General features: G+C 51.8%; 3 protein-coding genes and 1 non-coding gene across 4 annotated transcripts; 2 read left to right on the forward strand and 2 right to left on the reverse strand.

Annotated features, from left to right (window-relative positions):
- Nucleotides 1–3,026: 3,026 nt before the first annotated feature.
- Nucleotides 3,027–3,221, reverse strand: VFPPC_18174 (hypothetical protein; the record flags this gene model as incomplete). The annotated part of the gene is made up of 1 exon (XM_022429827.1): nucleotides 3,027–3,221. One exon carries the CDS (start codon nucleotides 3,219–3,221, stop codon nucleotides 3,027–3,029), a length of 195 nt encoding a protein of 64 aa, XP_022286026.1.
- Nucleotides 3,222–4,588: 1,367 nt separating this feature from the next.
- VFPPC_01992 (plasma membrane ATPase 2) lies at nucleotides 4,589–8,666 on the forward strand (the record flags this gene model as incomplete). Its single annotated transcript, XM_018281719.1, has 4 exons — nucleotides 4,589–4,996; nucleotides 5,866–6,096; nucleotides 6,454–8,551; nucleotides 8,620–8,666. 4 exons carry the CDS (start codon nucleotides 4,589–4,591, stop codon nucleotides 8,664–8,666), a joined length of 2,784 nt encoding a protein of 927 aa, XP_018138763.1.
- An 814-nt stretch (nucleotides 8,667–9,480) lies between these two features.
- On the forward strand, nucleotides 9,481–11,237 carry VFPPC_16683 (myocyte-specific enhancer factor 2d; the record flags this gene model as incomplete). Its single annotated transcript, XM_018294436.1, has 5 exons — nucleotides 9,481–9,505; nucleotides 9,658–10,041; nucleotides 10,089–10,143; nucleotides 10,191–10,414; nucleotides 10,495–11,237. 5 exons carry the CDS (start codon nucleotides 9,481–9,483, stop codon nucleotides 11,235–11,237), a joined length of 1,431 nt encoding a protein of 476 aa, XP_018138764.1.
- A 135-nt stretch (nucleotides 11,238–11,372) lies between these two features.
- Nucleotides 11,373–11,452, reverse strand: VFPPC_18774. Its single transcript has one exon. It is a non-coding gene; the product is annotated as a tRNA-Gly (tRNA).
- Nucleotides 11,453–11,538: the final 86 nt, after the last annotated feature.

The following is an 11,538-nucleotide window of genomic DNA, read 5'->3' on the forward strand; positions in this document are numbered from 1 at the left end:
AATCTCATGGTTCATCGTACATGCCTAAGCGGTCTATTGGCTCTATGTTGCACTGGGTTCAACATTGTTAAACGAAACTTGTAAGAGCTCTGGAACAGCATGTGCTGATGCCATGTCTTAGGCTACGACCCGAGATCAGATACGCTGGAACCCTTTTGTATCAGCAGGGCCACGGGCCATTAGGTAATGATATGTCCGTGGTTGCCTTGATTGACATGCAATACCGACTTATTCGCTGGGCACTGTTCGCCTAGATTGTCTGCCTGTTCCTTGGTGCATACAATTTGTTGGCGTTGCGACTTAGGCATCCAAGATGGAAGTCAATTGAGAGAGTATGAGAGTCTGGTCGAATTGAATTGAACAACCTTGAAGGGAAACAGGGCCACCGCGACCACGGACCGCATGGCTCAATGGAGGCGACCTGCGCCGCCCTAGTGTCGTCATTACAGGATTTTGCGTTCTGGAGGACTTCAGTGGAAAATAACTTCGAAGAAAATGCCTCAGCATGCAGCTAGCCTGGAACATGGTGAAGAGAAGTCGATTTATGCATATGCGCAAGAAATGGACCAGTTCCGCATGTGAGACGCGGAATCAAAACGGACAACACAACAAGGCGCATACTTGGCCAGTAATAAGACCACCTTGTCCATGCAACAAACCTTACTTTGTCCGTTTCAATATTACCGCTCACGTTCAGTGGCCACAGAGAAAGGTCATAGACCGGCAATGACTGCCTGTTCTCGCAGAATTAGATGGTACCCGATGACTCGTACTGTCTCTCTGGTCAATTTGGTTCCCTTGCACTACAACAAGGGCAAGTTAAAACAAACTCTTGGCGACTTTGGGGAACTCTGCCTATAAAGTACGGAGTACGGAGTACCTGGCTGAGGGTTGTGCACGTCCGTGATCCAGTCTTCTGCCTCATACCCAACAGAAAACCGGATGGCCAAGTGTATCACCTTACAAATATGTACTACACTGTGAGATTGGAGAAGAGAAGACAACACATGGAATATGAATCAGCAGGGTGAAAGGGATATCTGCCCAGATTTTTGAGCTAGCAATTGTCTCTCTTTAGCAAACAGCGAGCCAACCTGGATTACTCGGATGGGCTGAACAAGGACATTGCTTGCGACGCCGTTTGATGCAAGCAGAGAACCAGACATTTCATTTGAAGGTTGGAAGACATCACAAGTGAACGCTGCGATGCGAAAGTCATTGACAGTGACCACTTGAGGCTTGGCCACGAGCCTGGACCCAATGGATTTGAATCACGTTTGATTCTGTAGCCACTAGGGACAAGCTCGAGAACGCCAGCGTCTGGAAAGTGCCTGGTGCCTGTTTCTTCCCTTTTTTCTTCTTTTTTTTCTTTTTCTTTTTCTTTGGCGGTCTTCGGGTGAGAAATAAAGATGCACTTGTGTTCTGCATATTGTGCAGAAGGCAGCGAACCTAGATTCTTTGTACGAAGCCAATTATAACGGATATTACCGACATTTGATAGTGACTTTTTGTTCAGCAGGCAGACGACCTCACATGAGTGCTTTCTGGACAACCGTGTCCGATGCGTTTCTTCATCAGCTAGGGAATGAACGGAGCGTGAGGCATGTCGCCAAGCCTTGATGTCTTAGTTATTGCGTGGGGAGTAATACTGTGCATACCGAGTACATTGCAGTACTTACTGTTTTGAATACCTTCTTTTTTTGTGGCCAAAGCTGCTGGCTTGCTCACAGCTCTTGACGCTGTTTCGGATGTCTTTTTGCGACAGGCAGCGAGAGCCTAGAAACGACTAGGCGTCGAGGGCACATGGGAAGCCGCCACCACGACCGCATCTGTTCTCGAGAAAGCCTATTTTTGTGTTGATCGTCATCACGCTGAGTCTGTACTGGAGATAGGAACTCCCATTTTGGGGAGGGTCAGTGCTGGGCAACCCACCAGTACTCGGTAAGATGGCTGGGGTGTCAAAAAGACAGGGCATTGCAGACATGAGGTAATACGAAGGATATGATTGTTCGGCCACAATTTATTAGTGGGATCGAAGGAAGATCAGGGGCAAGGTGCAATAAGAAGGCAACAAGAGCAAATACCGATAGGCAAACGGAGTAAGGGCCAGTTACGGACATGAGCACCCACCAAAATGGAGCAGCAAAGGGATTCGACCCCAGGTCGGGAGACAGGCGACAGGGTTGGCATCACGGACACCGAAGCTGGACTTGGTTCACCTTGCCTTGTTCATATCAGTGGTTGATGTGATCGCTCACAGGACCGGGGTTGGGAGGGTTGAGGGTCAAGGACGGCCGAGGGATGACAGAGCACTATTAGCTGCTGAAGGCACCTGAGGCAATACCTGCTGCCATCCATCCATGCATCCAAGCCATCGCCATAATCCATTCACGGATCCTCTTTGCCTCTATCCACGGGGAGACGATGGGGACAAGGGTTCGTGCGCCTCAGTGCGAAACAAATGATGAGGTTTCCGGATCTGCCAAGGACGGACTTGGCCATGCTTGGCTAGCTGTGGCAGAAGGGCAATATGGCAGGGAAGATTGCGGTTTAAACTTGACACCATGGCTCGTCTCCCTCTGAAAGAGACCAGGCCATTGGCGTCGGAGGAACTGGGACAAATGCCTCGAGATTGCCATGTTCCATCCGGTGTCGTCATTTTGTAAGCACACTGTAAAGAGTATGAGGAGACCCGCGGGGAGAGTCCGTGTGAAGAGGGCAAATGGAGTGGACAACCTCCAAGCTTGGCGTTGCATGCAATTGCAGTGCGTGCGCGATTAGCTGACAGCCCTGTCTCGTTCGACAATGTTTCCATGCTCCCGCCTCATTTTTTTTTTTTTGTGCCCGTAAGCCGGCATGACATGAATGCTATCGGTTGTTGGCCTCTGTCCTCGTTGCTCACCTGCAATCAGATGACGCTGATGGTCGCAGCTGGTTGGGACGTCCTGTGTTGGCTTCAGTTGGGTCCAGATGATGTATCATGAAGTCCACGGATTGGTTTCTTAGGATCGCCCTTCATGGACGAATCACGAGAGTAACAATAGACCACGCATGGTTGCAAAGGACAATGAGTCGGTTATTGGGCGGGAATTCGACAGAAGGATAGAGTTGAGACAGGAGCGCCTGATGTCTACAGCAATGTCTGCCACAACTCGGATGCAATGCCCATCTTTGAAAGCCTGTCTGTCTGATGATTCTCTGTTACGTACTCCATACTTCATACTTTGGCAGCCAGAGAGCCAGAGAGACAGAAAGACAGAAAGACGTGCCTGGCCGAGGCGCTAGCCTTTGCTGGATCGCAAGACGCGAGATATGCACTGTGTGGACAAAGTCAATTCGTACGTTGGGATTCAGGTACCCAAAGTACCTGCTGAGTTCTGGTGTCTGGTGTCTGGTCTGTCCGTCTTCTCCCACCCTGTCCTCATCGACCATCGCACATCGTCACTCACGCCCCAATCTTGATTCACGCTTGTTCTGCGTAATAGGCGCAATGGCGTTGGCAAGGTTTCTGTGGTGCAAACGCCGGCTTTGGGTGCCCTGTAGCTGTAGTACGTCGCAGGCTAGAGCCGGCGCTGTTGACGCTTGATGGTTCAATGTTCCTGGTCGGCCGCCTCGACACAATTTTTTTTTCTGTGGAGACACACACCCACATCCACCCCTCCCCCCCTTGTCCATCCCATGGGAAAACTGGGCATGGAATCTGATGAGTGACGGAGCGCGAGAAAGCGACAAGGAACAGTAGCAACCAGGTTGCCATTGAGGACCAGACAGCACCGTAGCGTGTGGATGGAGTAGCTCATGGACATCAGTATGAGCGACTTGATGACATCCGACCAGACAGACATGACATGGAGCCCAGACCAGGACAGGACAGCCCAGGCGAGGCAAGAGAGAGCCACCGAACCCAGCAGGGGCCACCAGGACCAGCTCGAGGAGCCACAGGACTGTCCGGAACGGCCATAGCGGGTCACGTCTCGTTTTCTCTGTGTCAAGGTACAGTACCGACTGCATGTATCTCTCATTATTGCTCACATCAAGTCTCTCTTTGTACCTTTAGTTTGCTCTACAGTACAGTACCGGGTGCTCTAGGAAGCAGATTGGACTGTGTGCGAGCCACCAGTCAAGTCAAGTCAAGTTAAGGTCCAGTCCAGTCTTGCCTTGACCCAAGTGGGTTTGCCGCCGCTGCATCCTAGTGCCGTCCGTCACTACCAGACTCTCTCTCTCACACTCTGTGGTCTGGTGCTGTTGCTTTCTTTCCAACGCTAAGAGAAAACTCGCTCTTCATTGAAATAGTCGCTCCCACCCAGTCCCAAGTCCTTCGCTTTTTCTCCTCCCCTTCCTTTTCTCTCGACACCCACGAATGCGTTGCACCTAAGTGACCATTACATCTCCTTCGTGTGGTGCTTCGACACTCACTCTTCCTTCATCCCCTCTCCACTCTCCTACCTACGGTGTTTACTTTTGACACCTTGAGCTCTTGGGGTAATTTCAGTATTGTTTCCAAGCCGCGCGCCATCAACCTAGAGAGAATTATCTCCCAGCATACCTAACGGATTTTGATAATCTATTATACGCCCCTAACATCACCATGGCTGACGACAAGGTCGGCGCACCTGCGCTGGACACAAACATTGAGTCGGGCAAGTTCGACGAGAAAGCCCAGCAGCACCAGCAGCAGGCTCCTGCAGAGCAGGTCCCCAAGAAGGTTGCTGCCGAGGACGACGAGGACGATGAGGACATTGACGCCCTGATCGAGGACCTCGAGTCCCAGGACGGCCATGAAGGCTTCGACGAGGAGGAAGAGGAAGGCACCCCCGGTGGTGGCCGAACCGTTCCTGAGGAGATGCTCCAGACTGACAGCCGTGTTGGTCTGACCGAGTCCGAAGTCGTTGCCCGTCGCCGCAAGTACGGTCTCAACCAGATGAAGGAGGAGAAGGAGAACTTGATTCTCAAGTTCTTCTCCTACTTCGTTGGTCCTATCCAGTTCGTCATGGAGGTAAGTCACATTGCACCAGTTTATTGTTTCTGTTTCATTGCCCTGTTTTGTGTACTGTTTACTATGGCATTGGCTGGTTTCTTGCGGGCCATGTACGATTCATGGCTTGCAGTCATCTGATGGCCTTGGCATCCATTGCACATGTACTGTTTTTATTTCCCGCATACCAATTCTCTTTGGCTCTTTTTTTCCTGTATTACACTTCATGTATGAGGCATTGGGAACAGCATCAAGACATTGGTGCTGTTTTGGCCGGTTTTGTTTGTTTGCAGCGACTGCAACATCCAAAATTCCCCAATGGCCATTGTTTTTGTCCACACTTTGCATTCTTTTTCGCGCGTTTTTTTTTTGGCTGCTATGGCTGGCGCAGATTGCGGGCTCCACATGAGCTCGGGTGGACCGGCAGCAATTGGCTCATGACACTGGCTGGTTCCATGTGGGGACGAGTGGATTTGGTTTTTGTGGATTTTGGATGGATTGATGGGCGACGAGTCCCAGCCGATCCATCCGACGCACTCGTTCCACGCCTTGTCCACACGTTCCCACGCACCAGAGAGACGCCTTCCAGTTCGCTCCACTTTGCTGTCCCGGTTTTGCATTGATTGCATTGGGCTGGGCTGGTTTATGCAGAGGATGCACAGAGATGGGACAGACAGACAGACAGACAGACAGACAGAGTCAGAGCCAGAGATGGGGCTAGTGCTTGTGCATTTCCTCTGTTCTAGTCTGGTCTCTGGTCCGCTCTGCATGGCATTCGCGCCGCGCCCGTCCGTCGCCATGGCCGCCGCCGATCGTTTCACTCTTAATTTGCTTTCACATTTTTTGTTTGTGTTCCGTGCGCTAACCGGGGTCTCTTTGTTTGTTTCTAGGCTGCTGCTGTTTTGGCTGCCGGTCTCGAGGATTGGGTTGATTTCGGTGTCATTTGCGCCCTGCTGTTGCTTAACGCTGGTGTCGGTTTCATCCAAGAATACCAGGCCGGTTCCATCGTCGACGAATTGAAGAAGACTCTTGCTCTCAAGGCTGTCGTCCTCCGTGACGGTACCCTCAAGGAGATTGAGGCCCCCGAGGTCGTTCCCGGTGATATTCTGCAGGTCGAGGAAGTGAGTTGCAATGCGCCCGCGCCCCCAGCATTCACTGCCGTCGGTCGCTTGTCACAATGTTGGATCAGGTCCTCAGCTCCACACCTCAAATTGGCCACGGGTTCCAGACCATACTACCAAACACGAATCGCCATTGCTCAATTGCACACATGCTGGCGCATGCACCAAAGAATCTCTTGTTGAGTGTGTACCTGGGCAAATGATGCAATGCATTCTGGCGTTCGGTAGTTGGCTTGGCACCCGTCCAATTGGTAGCTGAAGCACCGGATTCAAGCATTCAAACAATGACTTGATGAGTAGTAATGTGACAAAGCGTCAATCAAATCCAATTGCATGCTAACCACCAAAATCTCACAGGGTACCATTATTCCCGCCGATGGTCGCATCGTCACTGAGGATGCCTTCCTGCAAGTTGATCAGTCCGCCATCACTGGTGAGTCGCTCGCTGTCGACAAGCACAAGGGCGACAACTGCTATGCTTCCTCCGCCGTCAAGCGTGGTGAGGCCTTCATCGTCGTCACTTCCACTGGTGACAACACCTTTGTTGGTCGTGCCGCTGCTCTCGTTTCTCAGTCCGCTGGTGGCACTGGTCACTTCACCGAGGTCCTCAACGGCATTGGTACTATTCTGCTGATCCTCGTCATCTTCACTCTCTTGGTTGTCTGGATCTCCTCTTTCTACCGATCCAACCCCATTGTCGAGATTCTCCGCTTCACCCTGGCCATCACCATCGTCGGTGTCCCTGTCGGTCTTCCCGCTGTCGTCACCACCACCATGGCTGTCGGTGCCGCCTACCTCGCCAAGAAGCAGGCCATTGTTCAGAAGCTGTCCGCCATTGAGTCTCTGGCTGGTGTCGAGATTCTCTGCTCAGACAAGACCGGTACCTTGACCAAGAACAAGCTCTCTCTCTCTGAGCCCTACACCGTCCAGGGTGTCGACCCCGATGACCTGATGCTTACTGCCTGTTTGGCCGCCTCCCGCAAGAAGAAGGGTATCGATGCCATCGACAAGGCTTTCCTCAAGGCCCTCAAGTACTACCCCCGTGCCAAGTCTGTCCTGTCCAAGTACAAGGTCATTGACTTCCACCCCTTTGATCCCGTCTCCAAGAAGGTCCAGGCTGTCGTCGAGTCTCCCCAGGGCGAGCGCATCACCTGTGTCAAGGGTGCCCCTCTTTTCGTTCTCAAGACTGTCGAGGAGGACCACCCCATCCCCGAGGCTGTCGACAAGGCTTACAAGAACTGCGTCGCCGAGTTCGCTACCCGTGGTTTCCGTTCTCTTGGTGTTGCCCGCAAGCGTGGTGAGGGTGCTTGGGAGATTCTCGGAATCATGCCTTGCTCTGATCCTCCCCGTCACGACACTGCTCGCACTATCAACGAAGCCAAGATTCTCGGTCTGTCCATCAAGATGTTGACTGGTGATGCCGTCGGTATTGCCCGTGAGACTTCTCGCCAGCTTGGTCTCGGCACCAACGTCTACAACGCTGAGCGTCTCGGTCTCGGTGGTGGTGGTGACATGCCCGGTTCTGAGGTCTACGATTTCGTCGAGGCTGCTGATGGTTTCGCTGAAGTTTTCCCCCAGCACAAGTACTCCGTCGTCGAGATTCTCCAGCAGCGTGGCTACCTCGTTGCCATGACTGGTGACGGTGTCAACGACGCTCCCTCGCTGAAGAAGGCCGATACTGGTATTGCCGTCGAGGGTGCCTCTGATGCTGCTCGTTCCGCTGCCGATATTGTCTTCCTTGCCCCCGGTCTCGGTGCCATCATTGACGCCCTCAAGACTTCTCGCCAGATTTTCCACCGCATGTACGCCTACGTCGTCTACCGTATCGCCCTGTCTCTGCACATGGAGATCTTCCTCGGTCTCTGGATTGCCATTCTCAACCAGTCCCTCAACATCCAGCTGGTCGTCTTCATCGCCATTTTCGCCGATATTGCCACCCTTGCCATCGCCTACGACAATGCTCCCTACTCTCAGACTCCCGTCAAGTGGAACCTGCCCAAGCTCTGGGGTATGTCCGTCCTCCTCGGTGTTGTCCTGGCTGTCGGTACCTGGATTGCCCTCACCACCATGTTCGCTGGTGGCGAGAACGGTGGTATCGTCCAGAACTTTGGTAAGATGGATGAGGTTCTCTTCCTTGAGATCTCTCTTACTGAGAACTGGCTGATCTTTATCACCCGTGCCAACGGTCCTTTCTGGTCTTCTATTCCCTCTTGGCAGCTCACCGGTGCCATTTTGGTCGTCGATATCCTCGCCACCTTCTTCTGTCTTTTCGGCTGGTTCGTCGGTGGTCAGACCTCCATTGTCGCCGTTGTCCGTATCTGGATCTTCTCCTTTGGTGTCTTTGCCATCATGGGTGGTCTCTACTACTTCATGCAGGGCAGCACCGGATTCGACAACCTCATGCACGGCAAGTCCCCCAAGAAGGACCAGAAGCAGCGCTCGCTGGAAGACTTTGGTAAGTTTTTACTCGTTTACTCTGCCTTGATATGTCAAGATCACACGCTAACAATTGCTCTTTTACAGTCGTCTCCCTGCAGCGTGTTTCTACCCAGCACGAGAAGTCTTCGTAAATATAAAAAAGGCTCTGCTGTTACATACCCGCATGGCATCGTGCCTGCTCTTTCGCTTTCACATGTTTAAATTTGCATTGTACGAGTCTTAAACGTGAGCATCAACGCGGTGTGGATGAGGAGGCAACTTTTCTTTTTTTTCCCCTAGAGATACCGTCTTCTGGACAACCTAATGAAGAAAATAAAAAAAATAATACATGTTACTGCGCCTCTGAGTGAATGCTACGTGTCATACTTACTGCCCAGCAGTCAGATTATGGACATGAGTTGTCAATTGGTCATGGCTACTTGATTCACCTGGCTAGGCATCAGCTAGACATCAAGTGAGGGATAAAGCCGACCTTGCCTGCGCGATCGGTATTCATGCATTGGAGGGTGTGCAGCTTCATGCATTTGTGTACTAGATGTCATCAAGTCCACATACCTTGATGATAATTGCTTCTTAGCCGTTGTCGATACGCCAATGCTAAACTTGGGCCTGGTGAGTTTGCCTCCAAAGCCGCATGGCGGTGGCGCAAAGTACACAAATCACGTGATTTCAACTACCATCTTCGAGCTTGCCCGAAGTTCTGACCTGTCGTCCAATGCATTTCACCTTTTCACCAACAACTTCAATTTTATCCTTGTATTTTATATCCAGTGCCTCGTATCAAATGCGGCTTGTTTAGCTGTTTCCTCTGGCGGTTGAATTACGATATTGGAGTCGTTTTTTGGTGTGATCTTCACAGTACGCTCTTACTTGCGTTTGGTCGAACTTTGCCTGTAGGGGGATACTTGGCGTTGTTTAATTGTTTGGAGAGATTTGAGTGTAGGTATGGAGATTCCGGGGTATTATTATGGTATGTTTCTGTTCATTTTGCTGATTTTGATCTATGCTGGGACCGGGGGTGAAAGAAGGTGTGAGACGTCAGGCACACATCAATAAGATAAAGAATGCTCTACAATTCAAAGGAGTACAAGGAAGTCAATGCAGCATGCTAACGACGTGCAGATACCGTCAAGAAGAAATACTTTAAAGTAGCAAAAAGCTCAACCGCCTCATCAACATCCTACTCCTCTGACGCCATCAAACGGCGCAAAGTCCAGGAGGCCTCTCAACAAGAAGCCCACCGCAAAGCACAACTCGTCAAAAGACATATAAAAAGACACATTCTACAAAAGGACATTGTGTCTGGGGGCCTGTTGAACCGGGAAATCACTCGTGACTATCTGCCGGAGGATGGACGCGGGAGGAGATATGACGGGGATATTGGCGCCGCAGCCTGGGCGGGCGGGTTGCAGGCCAAGGGGGGTATCCCGTTTATGCCGAGCTTCGGAAGGGGGAGGGAGGTGAATATGAGTTGTTTTTGGGTTGGTGGTGGCGTTGCGTATGCAAGTGAGTGAATGTGTTTGAGGTGTGATTTGATGTGCTGACTTGTGTAGCGTTGGATGAGGAGAGTCTTTTGGGGACGTATATCTCCACGGACGAGAATGACGTGTACGTGCTTGATTGGAGATGTGTTGAGGAAGGACTGACGTTTTTAGATTGTCGTTTGGTACGGATCCAGTGACGGGTGAGCGGCCGAGGGTGCCGCAGTTTCGGACGGAGATGATACGGTGTCCGCAGATGTCGTCGATAAAGTATCATGAGCCGACGCACAAGATGCTTCTGACATCACGGGAGCCGGACCGTAGTTGTGGATTGTATTTGTTCTCACCGGTTATTTCGGAGGATGACCGCAATGGAGGGAGGTGGATGCTGGGAGAAAGTGAGTCTACACAAAGACCCCTTGTACTCCATCGCACGCTCTTCAAATACAATCCCAGCAGGACCAAACTAACCTCACAGCCGACCACTACCAACGGCTCACCGTCCACCGCCGCCTCAACGACGAATGGCTCGTCCACCAAAGCACGCCCGCCCCTCCATCATCCGACCTCCTCTGCGTAATGGGCACTAACAGCGGCATCGTACGCGTCCGCTGCAACGACTCCATGTCGTGGATCGCGCCGCCCAAACCCCCCAAAGGCACGCAACTACCCCTCGAAATCTTCGACCAAGATTTCCAGCAAGCGAATCACAATGTCATCCTCGCGGGGGGTCGACAGCCTCGTCTATGGACGACGGACCTGCGCACCCCCGCAACGGAATGGTCCTACGTCCAGCAACCGAGTTCGATAGCACACCTCCGCAGCGTGAATGAGCACCAGGTTCTCACCGCGGGGCTAAGGGACAAAATGGGCCTCTATGACATGCGGTTCATGAAGAAAGCGGCGGGTGGGACTGGCGCGCTGCTCTCTTTCCCGGGGTATAAGAATGCGGCGCATTTTCATGCAGGTTGGGATGTGAGCACTGAGCTGGGTGTCGTGGCGGCGGCACAGGACGACGGGACAGTCAAGTTGTTTTCGTTGCAGACTGGTAGGATACTAAGGAGTAGGGTGTTGGATGGAGTGCGGACAGATACGCCTGTCAAGGCATTGATGTTTAACTCCATGGGGGATAGAGACAAAGTGCCGAGTCTATGGGTAGGCAAGGGACAGGCACTTACAAAGTTTTCATTTGCATCACGGACATTGGAGGACGAAGCGTGATATTACATACTATCTATTTCAAAATACCCATTTCAGCGCTTACAACTACATACAATCTCTACATGTTCCATCCCACAATCCCATGTCGCACACCCATCACCACCACTCCAACAAAAAAGTAACCACCAAAAAGAATGCGTGATCTGGGAATCGAACCCAGGGCTCCCCGACGTTGCTGATGGCAACGGAGAATTTTACCACTAAACCAATCACGCTGAAAGAAGACCTTCAGAAGAAGAGGAAGAAACCGAGACAGAAGCTGCGTGATCTGGGAATCGAACCCAGGGCTCCCCGACGTTGC

Source organism: Pochonia chlamydosporia, chromosome 1, assembly GCF_001653235.2.
Source record: "Pochonia chlamydosporia 170 chromosome 1, whole genome shotgun sequence".
In the NCBI taxonomy this organism is placed as follows: Eukaryota; Fungi; Ascomycota; class Sordariomycetes; order Hypocreales; family Clavicipitaceae; genus Pochonia; species Pochonia chlamydosporia.